Source organism: Callospermophilus lateralis, chromosome 5 (assembly GCF_048772815.1).
Source record: "Callospermophilus lateralis isolate mCalLat2 chromosome 5, mCalLat2.hap1, whole genome shotgun sequence".
Taxonomy (NCBI): Eukaryota; Metazoa; Chordata; class Mammalia; order Rodentia; family Sciuridae; genus Callospermophilus; species Callospermophilus lateralis.
This window is the reverse complement of record NC_135309.1, coordinates 100,061,625-100,084,330: the sequence shown is the minus strand read 5'-3', so window position 1 is coordinate 100,084,330 and position 22,706 is coordinate 100,061,625. Positions and strand designations below refer to the sequence as shown.

Below are 22,706 nucleotides of genomic sequence, written 5' to 3'. Positions count from 1 at the left end.
AATGATTTTAATGCTCTAGTTAAATAGCAGAGATCTAATGGAAAATACAGAGTATGCTATATAGAATAAGTGCATTTCAAATATAGAATATAAATAAGTTAAAAGAATAGGAATAAAACATACAAAAATAATGAAATATATATATAAAATATATATACAAAAATAATGAAATGTATATATAAAATGAAATATACTTCTAAGTACCAAAGTAGATTTTAGAGCAAAATATATTACATGATAAAGTGGTTGTTTAATCAAAAGGACACTAAAATCTTGTTTATGCATATTTTAACAGAGCTTCAAAGAACATGAAGTGAACATTGACATGACAGTAAGGAGAAATATACAAATCCACAATTGTAGTTGGAGATTTCCACCTTCCTCTCTCAGTAACTGATGGCACACAGATAAAAAATCTGTAAGAATCTTGAACACTTGGAAAACACTATAAAGCTAGGTACAGTGGTGCACTACTGGAATTCCAGCTACATACACTGTGGACAAAGGTCCCAAAATCTGGGTCAGCCTCAGCAACTCAGCAAGACCCTGTCTCAAAATAAAAAATAAAATGGGCTGGAAGTATAGCTTAGTGGTAGAACACCCCTGGGTTCAATTCCTGGTATCTGTCTCTCTCTCTCTCTTTCTCTCTCTCTCTCCCCCCCCCACACACACAGAAAGAGAGAGAGAGAGAGAGAGAGAGAGAGAGAGACAGAGAGAGACAGAGAGAGAGAAAAGGAAGGGAGAAAAAAAGATACTATAGAGCAACTAGACAAACTTGAAAAAAAAATTTTATGTTTGTTCAGACTGAGATGAATTAGAATGCATTAATAAGTAAATGTCTAGTCTATCAATGAAGAAGAAATTTAAATTTTTTTCACATATAATCCATAAGTTAAAAGTTTAATATAAATGGAGACAAGTATTTTTCTTTACATTTCTTCTCTAAATAACTCACAGATTTTAATATTATAGTTGTACTTATTAGACATGTAGAATAGAAGAAAATACTATGTGTCTTACATTTAATTTAAAGGCTATATAATTAAGTTTAAAAAACTCCATATGAAACAAATCATATGTATGCATTAGAGGGCCTACTATAAAAGGAAAAGACAGGAACTGAAATAGTTATTTGTAAAAAAGACTGAAAAATATTTGTTTATAGTTCATAAAATAAATTTGAAGAAAGGTTTGCAAAATACTCAATCTTCATTTAATCTATGGTGCTATTGATTATAAAGTATGCTCTTATTTTAAGTTTTCCAAAGAAAGAGTAAATGTTCCCTATTCTAAAAGTTAAAAATGTAAAAGGTATGTGTATCCTGAGCTATTAACTGGTTGTTCTGACAGTTAAATGCAAACAGACTTGGCTACCTAGATCTGAAGGTAAAAATATCTCTTCTAAAATGAATTTTGTGTGAAATGGATTCAGATTCTATTGACTCATGGAAATAACCACTACAGACCTAGTGTTTCTGAGGAATTTATAAATTTTCTGCTTTCAACACTTGAAGAAAGAAACATTCTCAACCTCTCTGGATAAAGATACCAGTAAGAGAAAAAGGCCAATATCAAATAAAAAATCATTATTAACTCAGATACTTAACATGTATGAAAGAGGTTGCTATATTTTCCCTGAAATCCTTTAAATTTTTCTGTTGATGTCTTCAGAATGCTAGAGTTCTTTGCCTGAAGACTCTAAGCAATGAATTAACTCAATGTCATTAGTTCAGTTGAGGCCAAATTTTAATATCTGATCCCAATTAGGCACTAGTATTACCCCTGGGCACTATAATTCTTCAGGATCACACAGAACTTGACACTTGTTGATATATAAAAAGATGTTCAAGATGATAAAAGCTTAATAAAAACCAATTAGAAATTGTACGCTTAGAATCATATTGTATGTGTAGACACAGATAATTATAAAAACATATTATACAACTCAAAGAAAAGTCAAACAAATCCATTGATATTAACAATATGACTGAACAGAAAATTTTTGATGAATTGCTCTGATATTTTTTTTTAATTTCTAAATTTCCTACTTGTAAACATAATAAAGGAAATATTAAATATTTAAAAATATTAAATTTTGATTTTTTTTCTTAAATAATGTTTGTTCTAGCATCAGCAATTTGTTTTGATAATAAAAGTAATAATAGTAGTATGTGTCCCAGAAGTAATCATTTACATGTGCATTATGGTAAATTATTCAAGTTTCTATTAAGTTTCTAAGACATGAAGTGAACCATACATAGCTATAACTCAGACAAATGACAATGTGGGAAATGTTATCAGAAAAGCAGGTTTTTTAGAGGTTTTCCTATTACATACTCTACTACAAATTCCTTGACAAGGTTTTTCTTTAAAATTTCTTATTTAACAGAGTTTTTAGGACTTGTAGCTATTATTTTCATTATATATATAACGTTCATTCAGTCAACTTGAATAGAATTTGATCCTCTAGTTGTGAACTTTATTAACTACTTAGATGCCTTACCTTATCTTTTCTTTGTTTTTCATCCTGGTATACAGTCCAGTGTTCTCCATCATTGCTGTAGGCTAGTTTGTAGGAACCAACAAACTGTACGTGACCAAAATCTTTAGCTCCTTGTGTGATGATGCCAGTCACTTTGGTAGGGACAAGAAGATCCACCTAAAAGATAAAAACACACAAATTAAATGTAACAATTGGATCCTTTGTAAATTTGAATCCTTTGTAAACACAAGAAATTAAAAATGATACATGCAAAACCAAAAATATGCTTGGCTATTGTATTCTGAAAGAGATGACTGAGTCTATTGTTGGTTTGTGATTTTGATTTTGTCATTGGCTAAATGTGGTCCAAGATTTATTGAATAACCAATTTAAAAATAAAGCAAAGGTCCATAGATTCATTTTATACTAGACTGATTCATCTACCTGTGCAGTTTCCATATAACTGAGAATGGAACTGGCAGGGTAACTTTGAGATTGATTATTATCTCCCAGAACTTATGCATATATTTCAATTTACTGACTTTTCTAAGTAATTCAATAAAATAAAAGTAAAATTGTAGCTGTATATAACATGAACAAAACCGTTCATTTCATAACAAAAATTAGATATTTCACAATTAAATTTAAATAAAAGGTAAACCGTTTTTAGTGAATATAATCAATTCAGGAGTATATGACTGAATAATAATAATGACTGTCCAATGAAGATTCCTATTCAGAGAGCTACAATCCTGAAAATCTTGAGAATAAAGTCAATTACTCCTCAAAAATGTAAGATTACAAATATGCATTCCTGACTGGTGGGATCTGTTCTTATCCAGTGTTCCCCCCCGCTGCAAAACATATAGGACATGAGAACCAGGTCAATTTAGTCAGCATTAACATTGTGAAAATATAATTGAAATGCAAAAAAAGGATGGTTTTCATCAAAGAAGAGTATACAATATTAATAGTTTAATAATTCCTATTTTCATTCTCTCATTCTTTCTTGCATCTTATATTTTATAACTCTAACAAATGAATCTAAGAAGCTTTGTTTTTCATAGGACAACTCTTGAAAGAATGTTACCTTTGGTTTTATTTGTGTCCCTTGATCTATACATCTGTTTTCATCAAGTAGTAGCTGTCTACTTCCACCTATTTCCTATCACTAAGTGCCATGCTACATCCGTGATCTTATCATCTTTAACTCTCATGAGACCATCCATGTGTGTGACCTTGGTGCTTTCAACTACTATGTCCTTTGTTTCTATTTCAGATCCTTCATCCTGTCAAATGTAAGGTAGCCATAAATAGACTACCATGGGTCAGATGTAGGCCATAAATGAGAACAGAGAGCTAGGGGAAATGCACAGAATAAGACCATATTTAGTTGCATAGGTGCCATCAGTATAAATATGAAAAAAAAAGTTTCTAATGTGTCACTGCCTGTAATGTAATACTTTTAAGTTCACCTGGAGGTTTTTGCTCATTTTTTTGAACATGCATTAAAAATATTAAGCTCAAAAAATACCACAAATTAAGGTAGATAACTACATTTAATGCTTTAATAAAAATAATTCCGAAGAGAACATATATTTTCCTGTGTTCCAAATATGTGTCGTACCATCTAAAATATCATGTGCTGTACAACAGTGCAGGTTGGCAAAATTATGATATCCTGGGAAGGAAATGGTTGATACCAAACATTGTACCAAGTGTAATTTTCTATGTGCCTAATTTCATCCTTTCAGGGACCATGGAAAATGAGATATTATCTCCTCTTTCCATATGAGGTAGTAGATGCCTATAGAAGTAATGTAACATGTGATCTGAAGATAAGCAGTGAATAAAGAGAAAGGAAGAATCTCAGATTGCAAACTATGGCTTTCTGCTTTAAAGGCTCATCATACATATGTATTCTCCAGGTAGTGAATCACATTTTCATCCAATGATTGTTTTTCTCCATCCTCTGTAACTACTTTAGAAATTTCTGAAGAATCACCACACTCATCAAACTGACAGCAAGTCTAAGACAAACAAAAACAACCCTGGATTTACACTATTAGGAGAGTTCTATGTTTAATCATGAATTTCCTCTGTGTTCTTCTGCTGTCTGGGCTTAAAATATTGATTGCTTTGTTGTCCTAAATCCAAATCTAATTGCTGAGAGATTCTCAGGTAAAGCTGCTATTCTTTACAATATTCTTCATGTTGCTGACACTCAACCAGTGGTAAAATAAATAAATAACAAATAAATAAAATCATCTCACAGAACTCTGAGTCACTGTGTTTCCATCAAAGGAAACTCAGTGACACCACGGATATGAACAACCCAGGGCTGAATTCTTCAGCCTAAATGTCCATGAATCCTGAGCTCAGATGACGCAAGGAGGAGTCTTCCTTCATCTCCTTTCCTGTGGTGGTTCTGCCTTCAGCTGGGTTTCCTGCTGGGTGGAGATGTTTTCTCCCAAGTTGTGTATCTTGGCTCTTTCCAGCAGATATGTTTTTCTCCCCTAACTGCTCCCCTTCTCCAATTTTTTTTTTTTGATCTAGAAATGTTTTTCTTTTTTGTACCAGTTAACCTAGCCTCTCTGCTTAAATAGGCAGCAATCTGTTTCAAGCTGGATTTTGTCCTAAAATTTGCCACATTAAACTTGAAATACAAGATCTCAGCAAAGCACTTCTTTCAGTATAAAATTAATCAGCAACTCACACATAACATGAGGTTGCTGAGAGGGCATGTACAGAGCGGACCCTGAGACATGCTCCAACCCCAGAGTTCAGCATGTAGTATCATTCCAGAGAAGGCCATTTCTCAGAACCTAACACTTGCCCTTGGCCTCGGACAACCCTGACCTCTAATAGATCTTCTAAGTTAAAGCTGAACTACAAATATTCTGGACAAGTTACCTTCTGCTGTTTTAAACACTCATATCCTGAAATTTGGCTCAAATAGAACAGGTTATTTAGGGCATTGTGTTGGCTCAGAGTACTGCATTTCATGTCTGGGTCTATAATGTATCTTATAGGTAACAGATCCTCAATAAATGTTCTGCTGGATTGGGCTAAAGCTGCTTCCTAAGTATGTTCCACAATGAAGACCCAGTCTATGGATAAGGAAAATAGCATGTAATAATGCAGCTGCCTTTCTCCAATACTCCCATGTGAAATTACATTATTCATAAAGGAAACTTGCTATTTTAGCTGTATACATGAATTTTTACTAGTAAAAGTAACTAGCTAAAAGTTCTGTCCAGTCTTTAGGAATTTGATTATTGAGAGTCAGCCTACTCTAAGGAGCTGCATGGTGTGGGGTCCTGAAAGGGCTACATGCCTTTGGGCAAACTATTCTACTTCTTTACATCTCAATTTCCTCATTAAAAAAAAATCTATATCTATATATATGTATATAAATATGAGGATAAGAGTTTTTGTAGTATAAAAAGAGTTAACATTTATTAAATATATAAAATACAATAAGTAAGAAACTTTGATGACAAGCTGAAATAAAACTGAAGAAAGAATCTAGTATCAGACTGAGACAACCTTGTTAGAAATATACAGAAAAAAAGGAAAAGGCGTAGCGGAATTGCTTTGGAATCAACTTCTGGATATAATATATTCTGATTATATTCTCAAGATGTACAAAAAGATAATCATTTCACCTGTTCTTAAAGTAGATCAAATTTAAAACGGTTCAAATTCTCATGTATTAGTTACATTATTTATAAAATATAAATAAAAATTTTTATGACATCTTTCATATTTCTATTTGAATATTGATTTGTACTTCAATAGGAAATGGTTCTAAATTAATATTAAAAGAGAAAATTTGGTTCCAGAATATATTGTGATTTATTTCACTCCAATTACAGAAATGATAGTAAGAGGGGAGGAACACTTATTGAGAAAGACTTGAATGACTTAAAGTAAACAAAAACATTGCATAAGGGTTATGTAGGAATATTTGCTGTTATAAAACTCCATAATATTGTTTTACCAAAGCATAAATTATTTTGGAGCATGTCAAAGTTAGAAAAATGGTGTGGAACATCTGCAAGCATTTGTTAGAGAAAGATCATGATAAACTGCATTTCAGAAATCTGCACAGCACCCTGACAATGTCTCCCTGGAAAAAGATATGGAAGGTTGAAAGAGTTACTTGTTTTTTATGGAGAAATTCTTAAAGGGTTGAGGAAAATAAAAAGCAATATAGATATAGAGGTGTTCAAGAAAAGTGAACAGAGCTGAAGAGATTTATTACAGAAATGTGCAACTCAGCTGCATCTAAAGTGCTCTAGTTTTTGCTTTTATGTAATTTAGCTTGGATTATGTATTTCACAACTTCCTGGAGTTTTGTAAAATTAACTCATTAGGGAGAAATAACACTGAAGCTAATATAATTATCTACTGCAGTCATCCCTTGGTATCTAAGGGGAATTGGTTCCAGGACCCTGCTGTGGATGCTAAAATCTGTAGATGTTCAAGTCCCTTATATAAAAAGAAATAATATTTGAATATAACTTATGTATATCCACCAGAGATTATTTAAAATAATCTCTAGGTCATTTATTATATGTATACATTCTGAATTTTAAGTAAATAGAGTTAGATAGTATTTTTCAGGGAATAATGGTTTAAAAAATAATCTCTATATGTTCAGCACAGATTCAATCACCCCCTTCCAAGTATTATCAATCCACATTTGGTTGGATTCATAAATACAGAACCTACAGATACAGAGGGACAAACTATATTAAGAAATTGAGTTATAGGACAAATGTTTAGATAAACAAATATTTTAACCTTTAGAGTAAATAGGTCAATTGCACATAATCTCAATTATATTTAAGACATAAAATAGTTGTACTTGGAGTTTGGACAATATTGTGGGTTATCAAAGTATATTGTTGCAGGCCAAGTGGCTAATGTGCTAAACTTATTATGAGCTATAGTTTAGCCCCTATATCTGATTTGATATTGAGTTTCTAAGGTTTATAATCCTTAAACTATTCTGAAGTCCTGTTAATACAAGAATTCTAAAGCTCATTATTGTACTCTTCCCTTTATTGAAAAAGTTTTAAATTCCCCAACATTATTTTTTAACAATTTTAAATAGCAATTGCTTTTTCTAATTTTTCACCACATCATATCTTTAAAAGTAGAGCAAACAAAATTATACCACAAAACAACCTTTCAAAGGATGCAGAGGCTTCACTCTTATTAATGTTTTAGGGTGTACTTTTTATATGTGAAGCCATACATGACACTACTGAAAACTTTCTCTGCTCAGGTGATCATTCAGTAGTGCATTCTGTAGAACACAGGGCATATTGTAGCCATTCCAAATATTCAGGTATCTTCTGCCCTGGACTCAAACTTGAGATAATTTCATAGTTAACCACTGCAACTGCAACATGGGACAATGCTATATGTCAACCAGAGCTGCAGCTATGGTTGCTTTCAGCTCACAATGACTAACTTTTCAAAAGGACTTATTTAGAGTCATATAAGTAGTGTAACTGCATATTTGTATTGAGAATGGGAGCATAATTATGAGGATTTTATATTTTATAATTTTTTATCTTACCTGGTGAATGTATTCATGTTACATAGGAAAAATTAAAATACAGAAATTTAAAAAACAAAACCTTTGTCTCCCCATCAGAAACAACGTTTTTGCCCTGTTCATATATATTTTTAGATAAATTTATAATTCTCAGTATTTGAAAAATATTATTGGTTATCAGATGTTATTTACACATCTCATCCACATTTGTAGGCAATTATTTACTCTCTTAACATTTCACTAATTTTCTATGATATTTCAAATTTTTTCTTATTCTAAAAGTCATCTTGAGAATTTTCCATACTCCTGCTCTTAAAAATGAAAAACATTTCTTGTCCCAAACTTCATTTTTTTTCCCATTACAATCAATAGTCTCATAAAATCCTAGTCTTCTCATTCTGAACATATATCTCTTTATTCCTAGAAACTGAATTCAAAGAATTAAAGTCACTGGATCAAAGGCCATTTTTAAAGAAATAAAAATAAGATTTTTAAACATGAAAATATTAGTTGGTACACAGATATAATCAGGAATACACTTAAAACTAGTTGTCATTCTACTATTCAGTTAACTCCAGTTAATTGCTTTATATACTTATTTCTAGATATTTTTCCATATATCCTATAAATTTAGATCACATTACATATGTGGTTTTGAAATTTAGTGTGTTTTCTCACTTCCCATGTATATTTTGCATACAAATAATTTGTAATTATTTAGTAATTATGTAGTCCTATACAAATGGCTATACAAATATGTGTGGCTAAACTTATATGCGTGCATTAGATATAAAATTTACTTTATCAATCTCCACTTGATGTTTGTTAAATTAAAAAATATTGCACATTAATTATACAGAATAATGGGTTTCATCTTGACACATTCATTATGCACATAATTCAATCAGTTTCACTCCCTGTTTTCTCCCATTGATCTATCCTGCCTCCTCTCTCTGATTGCATTTCTCTATCCTAAGGCTTTTATTTTCTATAGCTTTTTTATTCTCTAGTTTTTTCTTTTATTCTCTATAGCTTTTATATATGAGGAAAAAAAACATGCAAAACTTGTCTTTCTGAGTCTGGCTTATTTTGCTTAACATGATGTTCCAGTTTTATCCATTTGGAAATCAGCTGGGATGAAACCAAATGATCATGATGACATTTTTAATGTGCTGCTGAATCTGATTTGCAAGTAATTTGTTAAGCACCTTGCAACTATGTTCATCAAGAATATTGCTCTCTAATTTAAATTTTTTGATTGTTCATTCTAACAATATAAACAGATGTAGTTTCTGTAATGCCCCTTATCTATTATCTATTGGAGTAAAGATTTTCTTGTTAAAGGACTATTTATATGTAGTCAACATATTTCCTATTATATTTGTTGTATTTTCCCCTAATTTGATATGTAATTTATTTTTCGACACAAATATATTTTTTTTTATTTTTTACTAAAATTTATCACTTCTTTTGGAATTGCATTTTTTGGAGTGGCTAAAAAGACATTCTATTTAATTAGGCCAGTTAAAAATTATTTACATATTCTTGTATAATTTCCTCTTAGGTTTTCTTTCATTCTTCCTTCTTTAACATCTGAATCATCTTGGTTTTATTCATACATCTTATGTGATATGAGATCATGTCACATTTTTAATGTAAAAATGGAATCTTCTCAACAGTATTTGTTTAATAATCTACTTTGTCTTGTTTCCCCCTACTTAGTGGATTGTTGTGAAATTTGTTCTTTATTCTTGAAATTAACAGTATAATTCATCTTCATCTGTCAGAATCTCAGTCTTTCTCTCTCCCTCTCTCTCCTTCCATCTATCTAAATTTGTTGCTATATAAGGGAATGAAACAAGGGAACTGTATCACAGTGTTACATATTCAGACCTTTTTATTTCTCATTTTGATTCAGTGTCTCCAGTTGATCAGGCTGGACTTGAACCTTGATCCTTCTGCCTCAGCCTCCTAAGGTTTTGGAATTACAAGCATGCACCACAAACTACACTTAAAATATTCCTTTGCTTCTTTTTCTTTCTTCCATTTTTTTTTCTTTATTTTCTTTAGGTTTTTTTTTTTTTTTTTTTTTAATGAAGTGCTAAGGAACAAACCCAGTGCCTCAAATGTGCTAAGCAAATGCTCTACCTACAAGCCACAATCCCAGCCTGCTTTCTAACCCTTGAAAGCCAATTATCCAGAAACTGTTTCCTTTCTTCTGAGTTCTTGTATTTAAAATATTTTCTTACTCATCATTTTCATTTTTTATTGTTCTCCCTTACATTCTCAAAGTTTATTGATTTGACCTCAATATTATAAGTTTTATTTTTAGTAATGTAATTTCTATACTTACATTTTTAAAAATATATTTATTTTTATTCCAATTTGTTGTATATGACAGAAGAATGTGTTACAATTCATATTACACATATAGAGCACAATTTTTCATATCTCTGGTTGTATATAAAGTATAGTCACATCATTTGTGTCTTTATGTCTTTATACATGTACTTAGGGTAATGATGTCCTTCTCATTCCACCATCTTTTCTACCTCCATCCCCCTCCTTTTCCCTCCCACCACTTTGCACTATCTAGAATTCATCTAATCCTCCCATGCTCCCCCTCTGAACCCCACTATGAATTAGCCTCCTTATATCAGAAAACATTTGGCACCTGGTATTTTGGGATTGGCTAACTTCACTTAGCATTATATTCTCCAACTCAATCTATTTACCTGCAAATGCCATGATTTTATTCTCTTTTATTATACAATTAAATTTTTAAAATTTTCTTGAAACACATTTCTAAGATACCTCCCTAATCTTGAATTTCACCTCCCATTATTTTATGGAAAATAAAATATCATTTTAAATAAAATATTATTATATTTCTTCCATATTTTCTAATTTTTCCATAAAATATTTTATAAAAAATATGTTTATATATTCTAATAATTTGCTCATTCTGTAGAAAAATTTCCATTTTCATAGCTTTTCTTCATATCTTTAGAATAATTCCCACTCTTTTTTTGTACTGCATATTGTAAACATATTATAAACAATCTTTATTTTTGTGTACTTGATTTGAAGAGGGAAAAAGAGTCCTGGTGTTTGACACACACTGTCCATCTGGGTTCCCCTTGACCCCTCATCATATACCAGGCAGTTGAAATGATTTTTTTTCAGATTTTAAGTATCAGCACTGCCTCTGGCTTTCTTCGGTGTCTGGCAATACAACTAAAGCTGGTCTGAAAAACAATTCTCTTCTACTCCCGTTTTCTTCCAAATATAGAAAAGATTACTTATCTTCTTGACATACAAAACTTGAAGCATTGCTTATTCAAAGGAGATTTTGTTAGAGTAACTGAACACTCACTGTTTCTGTACTGTATAAATCACTTATATTATTACTAGTCTTTTTTGTCAAGGTGTAAAATTACATGGGTGGGAAACTTACTTTATGTTGTTCACCATGTAATTGAGGTGTTTCAGTAAATATATATTAAATGAATAGTATCATATCTTATAATTTTGTGAGTTAATGAATCCAACACATTTTCCTTTTCCTTTTTCCAGGTTAATATTACTGAAGGGTGTATTCTCTGTCAACTGATTTGATAGAACATTGGAAGACGAAGCACTGGTCCAGGCATGGGTTTTTCTGGTAGTAAAGTAACCACTAAAGCTCTAGCACACTGTGTTCTGAGTCTGGGCCGCTGTTTTTCTTGTTGAGATGTCAGAATTCCCCACTGTGGTTGCCGGAGATTCTGCAGAGATTCAGGCAGTCACCAATGGGCTTCCTGATGCCCATCCATTTGTGTGCCTGCCTCAGGAATTTGGAAGGGAAATAAAGGCTTCAATGATCCCAACCAAGAAGCTGAATAAGTTAAAAGGATGTGATGTACTCAGATCCTCAATACAGGAGAACTTAAACTCAGTTCAGTTTCCCCAGTTACAGAGGAAGCTTCCAAATGTAGTTCTTAGGAAAACATTTAAGAAAATTCAACCATGTGTGAAAGTCATTCTAACTGAAAGTCCATATATCAAGATCATCTCACCAAATTTCAAAGAAGTTTAAAGATAAAAAGCCAAAATTACATTTGGATTTGAGAAAATAATATTATAAATCTAATACCCTTGTATTGAGGTACTTAAATTGTAACTGCATCAAAGGAAAAGTACTTGGTTTTCTCTTTTTTTTTTCATGATGAGCAGATCTTTGTGCAATATTTTATTAAAAATTATTTTAAATTGTTTTGAAATATTATCCCCAAATAATTGTAGTTAAAAATAACTAAAATTGACATCAAGTTAACCAGCTAGCTATTGTCCAATCTCAACAAATATATGAAAACATGTTCAACATCTCTAGCAATTAGAGTAATGCAAATCAAAACTACTCTAAGATTTCATCTTACTCCAGTCAAAATGGCAGCTATTAAGAATACAAAAAAAGATAAGTGTTGATGAGGATGTGGGGAAAAGGCACACTCATACATTGCTTATGGGACTGCAAATTAGTGCAACCAATATGGAAAGCAGTATGGAGACTACTTGGAAAACCTGGAATTGAACCATCATTTGACCCAGCTATCCCACTCCTGGGTTTATACTCAAAGGACTTAAAATCAGCATATTATAGTATCATATCAATGTTTACAGCAGCACAATTCACAATAGCTAAACTGTGTAACCAACTTAGATGCTCTTCAATAGATGAATGGATAAAGAAAATGTGGTACATATACACAATGGAATATTATTCAGCATTAAAAAAAATAAAATCATGGCATTTGTAGGTAAATGGATAGAGCTGGAGAATATAATGCTAAGTGAAATTAGCCAATCCCAAAAAACCAAATGCCAAATGATTTCTCTAATTTAAGGATGCTGATTCATAATATGCTGCGGGAGGGTGGGGGAGAATTAAATGAACTCTAGATCACGCAAAGGGGAAAAGGGGAGGGGAGAAAGGGGGAGTCATAAGGGTGGGAAAGACTATAGAATGTGATGGTCATTGTTACCCTAATTACATGTATGAAAACAAAAAGGATGTGACTCTACTTTGTATACAACCAGAGATATAAAAATTGTGCTCTATATGTGTAATATGAATTGTAATGCATTCTGTTGTCATATATAACAAATCTAAATTTAAAAAAAAGTATATGTTGAATCTAAGAAAATACAGGTCAAAGTGAAATTTAAAAAACTGAAACATGTTGAAAAAACATAAAATTTTCAGGACTCTTAGGGAAAACAATAGTATGTTTTTCATGGTATGACTGAAAGTAATTTTCTGCTAAGTTCATCAAAAATAAGATCAACCTGGGAGGGCAGAATTAGCATATTTTCTTTAATTACCTCTCAAGACTGATTTTGATTAGGCTGGAAATCTTGACTTATTCCATGAATAAAAATTCAGGGTGGTGACTATGTGAATTAGTCTATATTTGATAGGGTCATTACCAATTCGTTAGTGGATAATTAATACAACTCTCTGATTAAAGAGAATGATGGTATACAATAAGGTTTATTCAGATGGGTTAATTACAGCAGAACCAAAGCCCAAATGGAGCAGAAAAAAAATTATCATCAGTAAATAATTTCATGTGACTTAGAAAACAATAACATAGCCTTTAAGTAGGCAATGATACAGTTTGTTATTTAGCCCTTTTTTTTTTTAAGAGAGAAAAGAGAGAGAGGAGGAGGGAGGAGAGAGAGAATTTTAATATTTATTTTTCAGTTTTTGGCGGACACAACATTGTTGTTTGTATATGGTGCTGAGGATCGAACCTGGGCTGCACGCATGCCAGGCAATCGCGCTACCGCTTGAGCCACATCCCCAGTCCTATCTAGCCTTTTTGACAGCATAGTGTAAGCACTACCCAAGTAAGCATTATGTTAGCATCTTTTGTAAAGTGAACTGTGGATCAACTTGCATGCATTTCAGTAACCAGAATTTGGCTGTTATTTATACTTGAAAAGCTGTTTGAATATATCTTTGAAAATTGCTTCATTAAATATAATTTTATCAAATGCATTGTATTTTGTATAGCCATGATATATTTTAGAAGCTGACATTGACAAAGAAAAATCTTCTATATACAAATATATTTGTGAATGTGCACAACTACATACATCTTGCTTTGTAACAAATAAACAAATGATAACAACATGTTGAATGCAAACATGTAAGAATGAAGTGTGCTACAACATCAAATCACTAAATAGTAAGGAGCTCTCAAAATGTAGGGAAGTTGACAGAACATTCATTGTCTGTATGTCATGCTTGCTGCAGGAACTATGCATTTTATATTGCTATAAAATTTAAACATTCCCACTATTTGAAAGTCATACATAAAGTCCTGTATACCACTTCTTCAGACCAAGCAAACTATAATGCTAGAATTTGCAATTTTAACTGAATACATATGTGCTTATGGTGATTGAATTTTAAGTTAAACCAACAAAAACTGAGCAAAGAGACCTAGCTGCAACATTTTCCCCCTTTGACCTTACAAAAGGAAGTGGAAAAGGCATGGCCTTTCAGGATCAGCTATAAGGTAAATGCTTTATACTACTTTAGAAAAATGCACCATCAATGTTAATAGCCCAAAATCACAAGACCAGCACAGAGCTCTGAAGAGCCTGGAGAGAAGAGAGAGAAAACTCAGCAGGTGTAGAAGTACCTGCAGATTATAGTATTGAGATCCATTGACATAGGAAAGGGAGCTGCCCCAAAAGATGACCTCTAGACATAGTATTTTGTCCTAAGAAAGATTACATATACAGGATGGATAAAAGCAATACAAATTATTTAAATTCAAATCTGTTGTCAATAGTACTGTGAGTACTAATATTCATATAAGAAAGACAATCGGGCTCCAGAGGATCTTGTAGGGCTATCTAGTTTCTCAGTCCTTCAGTTACCACAAATTTTATCTGTAGTCTTACAAACTCACTAAAAGCCACGGTGTAGATTTTCTTATTCAATATCCATAAAATAAACATTTTTACTTATGTACACAAATATTAATTTATATATTGTATGAATATCTATATTCTTCTGCTATTATTGATGCTAATGTCTCCTCCTTGTTCCCCCTCTCCCGGTTCCTAGTGAAAATAAAGAGCAGTCATCGTATTCTTAAAACTCTGATGTCATCAAAATGCTCTTTTAGGTCTCAATTTCTATTTCCTGTATTTACTTCTTAATACAGTATCCAAAGCCTTTCAAGCATATTAAGCAGTGGAATATAAAACTGGGACTGAATGATGAAAAAAATCTGAATACAATCTAATGACCATATTTTAAATAAATCCTATGTACAATGTGGCTCAGGTCCATCTATAATAAAGCCCCCAAAGGGTATGTGGCTAACAATTATAACATTCTAGCTCAAATATATGGTGTATAACTTCTATAAAATATGTTGCTCTTGACTGCATGTGAAAAATAAGATGCTTCTTCTTTCCTTCTGGTGAGAAATGGCATTGCACTTATAGGACTCTTGAATATATGCTTGTCTCAGAACTTACACAAGGGCTAATTTCCCTGTGCAATCAGTTCCAAACAACCTCATACTTTTAAGATCACATTATTTAACTCTAAAACTATTCATGCACTATATTTTCTATTACTATAAAATAGCTCATAAACTGCAGTCTTAAATTAGATATGGAATTAATAAATCACTTGAAACAAACTCATTATATTGAACTTATTTTTCGTTTTGCATATATAGTCAAGATATTAAAAACTTCCCAAGTTATAGTTCACTTCACTGAGGGCTTACTTGTAAATTTAAATAGATTCTGTTGAGACATCCCTATCAGTTGAATGCCTTTATATCCCACTGAAGGATTTAGACTCAAAATTAATGACATTTAGATACAATTTAAAAAATAATCAAAGACAACATAAAAAGAAAATATAAATATAGTATTTAAATATAAGTATTTAAAGAACCTGAAATCTAAAGAATTTTTATTAAATTCAAATACTACTCAAAGAAAGAAAAACATAATAATGTAAAAATTCTTACACTGACACTAGAAGTATATCAGAAAATTATTTTGTAATCAGCAAGAACCAATCAGCAAAGAAGCAGAAAAACAAGAATAGAAATTAAAATTCTTCATTTTCATCAATCACTGTCTCTTGAGCTTCTAGTTTTATGTATCTAAAGATGTTTTTTGATATATTCTTCCCACCTTGGAGAAATCTGGCACATTTCAAGAAATGCTGAAATACCTATTAGTTTAGGAATCTAAATATAACTTTGACATGTCTCAATGTTAAACAGAAACACTATGGGCCCAACACAAACGACTGTCCCAATTTTCCCTAAGAGGAGAGGAGACACTCAGAACAGAGGCCACATATAACATTGGCTGTCATTTTAGTGTTTTGTGTTCTGAAAATGTGGCCTTGTGTTGGGATGCATTTCCTTCAACTCTAACGTAGAGTGAAGCTTTCTTTAAAAGGTAACAGAGAATGACAAAAACACCGTGTCAACAATATATTTCAAGAACAAGAAATATCTTGGTTGCTGAGATGACTGAAAGGTAAATTTTGAGGAATAATTCTCAAATAGCACATTTTTTAAAACTATCATGTCACTGTAACAATAGGGTTATATTTTCAAGACAGAAAAAATAACTTGAAATAATCCAATAATAAAACAGATTAATATGTCTAAGATTGTTGTTTTCTATTATAGATACATTTTGTTAGGTTAAGAATGTTCTCTACTATTATTTATTTGCTATAAAATTTTAAATCATAAATAGGTGTTGAATCCTATCAAATTTGTAAGTATTTTTATATTGTGATAATCATGCAGGTTTCTCTATAATCAATTAATTAATACACAATCAAAGCTATAAAATCAACACCCATCAATCTGAGAACTCTAACATTGACAACAGTTATGCACAAATCTTTCACCCTATCCTACTTCTGCCTACTAAAACTACCTGATCCTGTATTATTTATTGTTATACTTCCTTCTAAAACAGTGTGCAGGTATGACTTTTAATGTTAAACACCAACATTTAGCTTTAAGTTATTTTAAAAATGCATAAAAAATGTCATAAAGGCATCTTCTGGGACTTGCTTTTTAAACTCAAAATTATATTACTAAGATTCTTCCATATGTTTTCTTATAGTTACAAATTCCAGTTATTTTTACTGCTTTATAAAAGTCCATATGTGTATATACATACAATACATTTATCCCTTCTCATATGTATTTTACGATTTCCAGATTTGGGCTTTTAAAATCAGTGTGATGAACATTCTTATACTTGCTTCTTGATATATATATACTAAAATATTTTTCTTGATTATGTACCTAGAAGGGTCATATCTTTAGTTGGAGAGTATACAAATACTTAATGTCACAAGATAAGGACAATTTTCCAAAATGGTTGTGCCAATTTACACAATCATCATCAAGATACTATCTCTTTAGCTTTAATTTTATATAAGTTGGTGAATAACACTAGTAGATTTTTTTAAATTTAAAACTTTTCATGCACACTTGTGAAAAAAATTACCCTCTACCAGAAAACACATTTAAAGTTTGATGGATTCCCTTATTAATTTCTGCTTTAGATGCTTACATCAGGTTCACAAGTGCTACTCTTTTTTGCTCTCTTTCCCTGTGCTTTCCTGCCCATGTTGGGTACCAGTAGGTCATGTTTTCCCAAACAATCTGGGAAACTTGCCTCTATTTCTCATCTTTGACATAGTTTGTGTAAAACAGAGGGCATATGTTTTTAAAACTGTGAAGCCAAATTCAATGTCTTTCATGCTCATAGAACTATTCAGGGTATTTTTGGTTGCTGTTATTTTTTTCTCTGAACATACAGGTTTTCCAACTTTTTAATGCATTTTGATAAAAATGTCTATTCTTGTTGCACTATAAGTTTATTGGCATATTTATATTAACATTTTTATAATTAATCAGTATTTTTTTAGTTTTCCATTTTTAAAATTTTCTTCTCTTGGATAAGTTTGCCAGAAATTTAGCCATTTGCTTCAATAGCTTAATAAGGTTACTAGACACAAGAGTATTAGGCAGAAATCATTAACATTTCTATCTACTAGCCTCATCCAACCGGAAAATGCAAACTAGAAAAACATTCACTCTAATAACAAATCTCATATAGATTAGGTATCTATCCAGAGATTCAAGTCCTTGTGAAAAAATAGTTTCAATGCTTTTGAAATACCTAAGTGAATGAAAAGATATAGCCCATTTCATAAAAGTAAAGTCCCAATATATAAAAAAGATACTTATTTCCTCTAATTACTCCAAAATTTTGCATATTTACCATCAAAATTTTCTTAGTATTTTGGAGGAATGTACTCAAATGATCTCAAATCTATGGGGGAATAATGAAGGACCAGGAAAATCCAATTAGAGGAATGGCTGGTGGTGATGATAGGGTGCGGGGTGAGGCACTATTACCACCTAAAATAAAGACTTCAAGCTGGCAAATTTTTATTTTACCACCTAAGATAAAAATTAAAGTGAATTACTTTAATTAAGTAATTAAGCAGTGATGTAGTTGTAAGGATAGGCACACAGGCAATCCTCACAAAATAAAGAGAAAAACAGAGTCATCTGCAAGATTGGTTTGTGACAGAGATGGCAGCATAAAATCATTGGAAGTACCTCCAGTGAGTGATGCCACAGAGACTGTCCACTTATACAGAAAACAAGGATCAGAGCTCTCCTTTTCTCCATGAGCCAAAATGAAGTCAAAACCACTTCAAGGCAAAAAGGAAGATTTTGAATATTTCTAAAGAGAATATGGAAGCTAGTATTTCTAACAAGGAAGGAGAAATTTTTAATTGAAACTAAATAATGACACCTCTTACCAAACTACAATGAAAATTTCCATACAACTAACACATAAAAAATCAAGTAAAAAGAATAGTTGGAACCTGGGAGAAGATATCTCTCAAAAGTTGTCAGTTATGTTTTCTAATTTGTTTAAAGAAAAAAACAAACCAATAGAAAAAAATGTGGACAAAAGGTATATAAGTAATATAATTACAAAGTATAAATTATGAAGAAAGAGATACAAGTGAAAAGCTAAACTTCATACGTAATCAGAGAAATAAAAATTAAAATAGTGCTTATCTTCTTTTTCTCATTCAAAGCCTAAAGGTTCAACTATATTAATGGCTGGTGAATAGACACTGAAAGAACCATCAAGGCTTGCCATAGGAGAAAATGCCCGTTTATTGAGGAACAGCTCTGCATATTTATAGAGCCGAGTGGTTTGACAGTTATGACAGTTTAATGGTTGAACAGTTTGACAGTTGGCTGGGGTGCTTTCTGATTGGTGGGTAAGGATCATGTGAGCCAGCAGGGCTCACCATTGGATGGCTCTTCTTGGGGGATGGGGAAGTTAGTCTTTGGAGCCTGGGTGACTCCCAACAGACACAATCTACATAATGGGTGAAAATTCAAATTGGCTTGACAACTTTGGAAAACAAAATAATATTTGATGAACTTCAGAATGCACATGCCCATTAATTCAGAGGTTGCCCTTAGTGTATTCCTGGGATATGCCCTCACAGGTGGCTACAAGGGGACAGAAACAATAATGTTACTAATAATGTAAAATTGTTTTCATAGCAAATAATTGTGGGAAATTGAAGTCTAAGGAAAGAACTGATAACTAAATGGGATTATATTCATTCATGATTCATGATTAAAATTAATAAAATAGAGATAAATCTATCAACTTGGGAAATCCAAGTTGTAGACAGATATGAACATTTACAATTCTTAATTTTGGGATAGCATAGAAAACAGCTCAAACTATTGCATAGATGTTGCTACCATCGTATTTTTTTCTAACACTTCTGCCAAATGTCCCAACAGGTGAGGCCTAGAAAAGAGGCTTAGATTGAGGTTCTAGTGTCTCAGTTTGACACTCCAAGGGTAGAGTATCTCACCATTTCTGGTCCTAATAAAGTCATGCACTGCAGGTTATGCAACAAACCTCCTGAATAGAGCCACAAAAGAATCAGATGCCACAACCCAGAAATACACTGTTAATGTCCTAAAATGAAGATTCTATTGGGAGAAAAAAGAAAAAAGGCCAGTTGATGATATGCTCTACTCCCTTTCTGTCTCTCACCCCAACATTGTGAAAAGGTTAAGAATATAAGAATTAAGTTCTGTTTTCCTGGAACCTGAAACTCATGTAGAAGTTGAAAACAACTCCCGGAAATGCCCACTGATCATCTGGTTGCTCTTAGAAAACAACCCCTCCCAGAAACCGTGCAATGATTGGCTATGCTGTATGTGAAGTCCCTGCCCTCTCCAAGGAAAGTATATAAGCTCTGCTTAAGCTTTTCCCGGGGCTCTCTCTCTCTGCTCTATTCAAGTGAGCTCTGAGCCCCAGCATGCTGGACCCCCAATAAACCCTTTGCTGTTGCATGAGACAGTCTCTTGGTGGTCTCTTCCTCCAACGCTCACCCAACCTTTACATCTGGAGGTCCCACCGAGATCCGGCAGCGGCAGATTAAAGACCCCAACGGGCTCCTCTCGGGGTAAGTAAGGCACCTCTTTCCGGTTTCAGGTTAGGGCTTGGCAAAGTGGCTGTCGGTGAAGAGCGTGAGCTCTCTCTGATGGTGGCTGACAGACGTGTCACAGAGCCACAGGCCATGTCCCTGGGGGATGCCCCAGAGGACTCGGGAAATCGAAGAACAATAGTCTCCTCGACTCGGTGATATTTTGTTTCGGATTCGGTATTGCCAGCCCATCGGGTTTTGCCGGCTACTCAGTCCTGGGCTCAGGGTTGGACGCCCATTGTCTGTCTTTATTGTCTTGTCTTGTCTGTGTCCTGTGTCGTTGCTTTCACTGTTTGTTTATCTTTCATTATGGGACAGAGCACTTCAACGCCTCTGTCCCTGACCCTTGATCACTGGACCAAAGTCCGCTTAAGGGCTCAGAATCTTTCTTTTTCAGTAAAATGCCAGACCTGGCAGATTCTCTGTGCCTCAGAATGGCCCACCTTTGGAGTTGGATAGCACCCAGAAGGATCTTTCTACTTCCCACTAATTCAAAAAGTCAGAGATATTGTCTTTCAGCCTGGGCCACATAGCCATCCAAATCAACAGCCGTACATCTTAACTTTTCAGGACCTCTGCGAATCTCCTCCTCCATGGGTGAAGCCTTTCCTTGTCCCTGCCCCCGCACCTACTCCTTCCCCCACGATTCTATCTCTCAAACCCTCTGCTCCTCCTCCTCCTCCACCCTCTGTTCTCCCTGAGTCTCAAGATTTGACTCTACTGGACTCTCCTCCCCCTCCTTATCCCCTGCCCTCGTCCCCCAACCCCCAACGCCCTCTAAGTGATTCCCCTGCTGCTGACTCAGCCTCTCCGCCATTGGAGGAGGCTAGGCCGGCCCAGCGCCCTCCAGATGACTCCCCCGTGGCACACACAGCCCCTCCTCCCCTGGAGGAAGCTGGCCCGGTTAAAGGAACTCATCAGCGGCGAATGATTAAAAACCCTGGAGCTCCCGTGATGCTCCCCCTCTGTCCCTACGGGCCGATGATTGACGACGGCCATGGGGGAAAAATGCAAGCCTACCAGTATTGGCCTTTCTCCTCTTCAGACCTATATAATTGGAAAAATAACAATCCCCCTTTTTCCGAGGACCCCACCCGTCTCACAGGTCTGGTTGAGTCATTGATGTTTTCATACCAGCCTACTTGGGATGACTGCCAACAACTCCTAGGGACTCTTTTCATGACAGAGGAACGAGAGAGAATCCTCCTGGAAGCTAGAAAAAATATCCTCAGACCAGATGGGTGACTGACACAACTTCCCCTTGAACTGACCCAACTGGGACCCCAACACCTTTGAAGGTAGGGAGCATCTGTCCACTTATTGCCGGGCTCTAATAGTGGGTCTCCAAGCGGCCACTAGGCAACCAACTAATTTGGCCAAGGTAAGAGAGATTACTCAAGGGCCTGATGAATCTCCCTCTATGTTTCTAGAGAGAATTATGGAGGCATATAGGAGATATACTCCTTTCGATCCTCAGGCAGAGGATCAAAAGGCATCTGTCACAATGGCCTTTATTGGACAAGCTGCCCTGGATATTAAAAGAAAGTTACAATGCTTAGATGGATTACAAGATATGACTTTGAGAGATTTAGTCAGAGAAGCCGAGAAGGTATACTATAAGAGAGAAACTGAGGAAGAGAAGGAATAAAGGAGGGAGAAAGAAAGGGAGCAAAGGGAGGATGAGAGAAGCAAAAGACAGACTAAGGCATTGACTAAGGTCCTGGTCACAACAACAAATAGGCCAGAAATTAAGAAACAGAGAGACAGGAAGGGATACCTGGGCCCATGCCAGAAGCCACCCCTGGCCTCAGATCAATGTGCCTACTGTAAAGAAAAAGGACACTAGGCCAAAGAGTGTCCTAGAAAGAGACAGCCACACCAGCCAGCCATTCTGACTCTGGAGGATGACTAGGAAAGTCAGGGCTCGGATCCCCTCCCTGAGCTCAGGGTAACTTTTGAAGTGGAGGGGACCCCAGTAAACTTTGAAGTGGATACAGGGGCAGTATACTCAGCCCTTAAGGCCCCATTGGGCCCTCTATCAAATAAAA

The 22,706-nt window shown here is 33.9% G+C and overlaps 1 protein-coding gene across 2 annotated transcripts in view; it reads right to left on the bottom strand.

The window, feature by feature from the left end:
* Positions 1 to 22,706, bottom strand: part of Edil3 (EGF like and discoidin domains 3) — a 395,904-nt gene that overhangs the window by 20,381 nt on the left and 352,817 nt on the right. For both annotated transcript variants that reach the window (XM_077109390.1, XM_077109391.1), the window contains one exon: positions 2,504 to 2,659. In XM_077109390.1, coding sequence (XP_076965505.1) covers positions 2,504 to 2,659 — 156 coding nt within the window. The remainder of the gene's footprint in view (positions 1 to 2,503; positions 2,660 to 22,706) is intronic.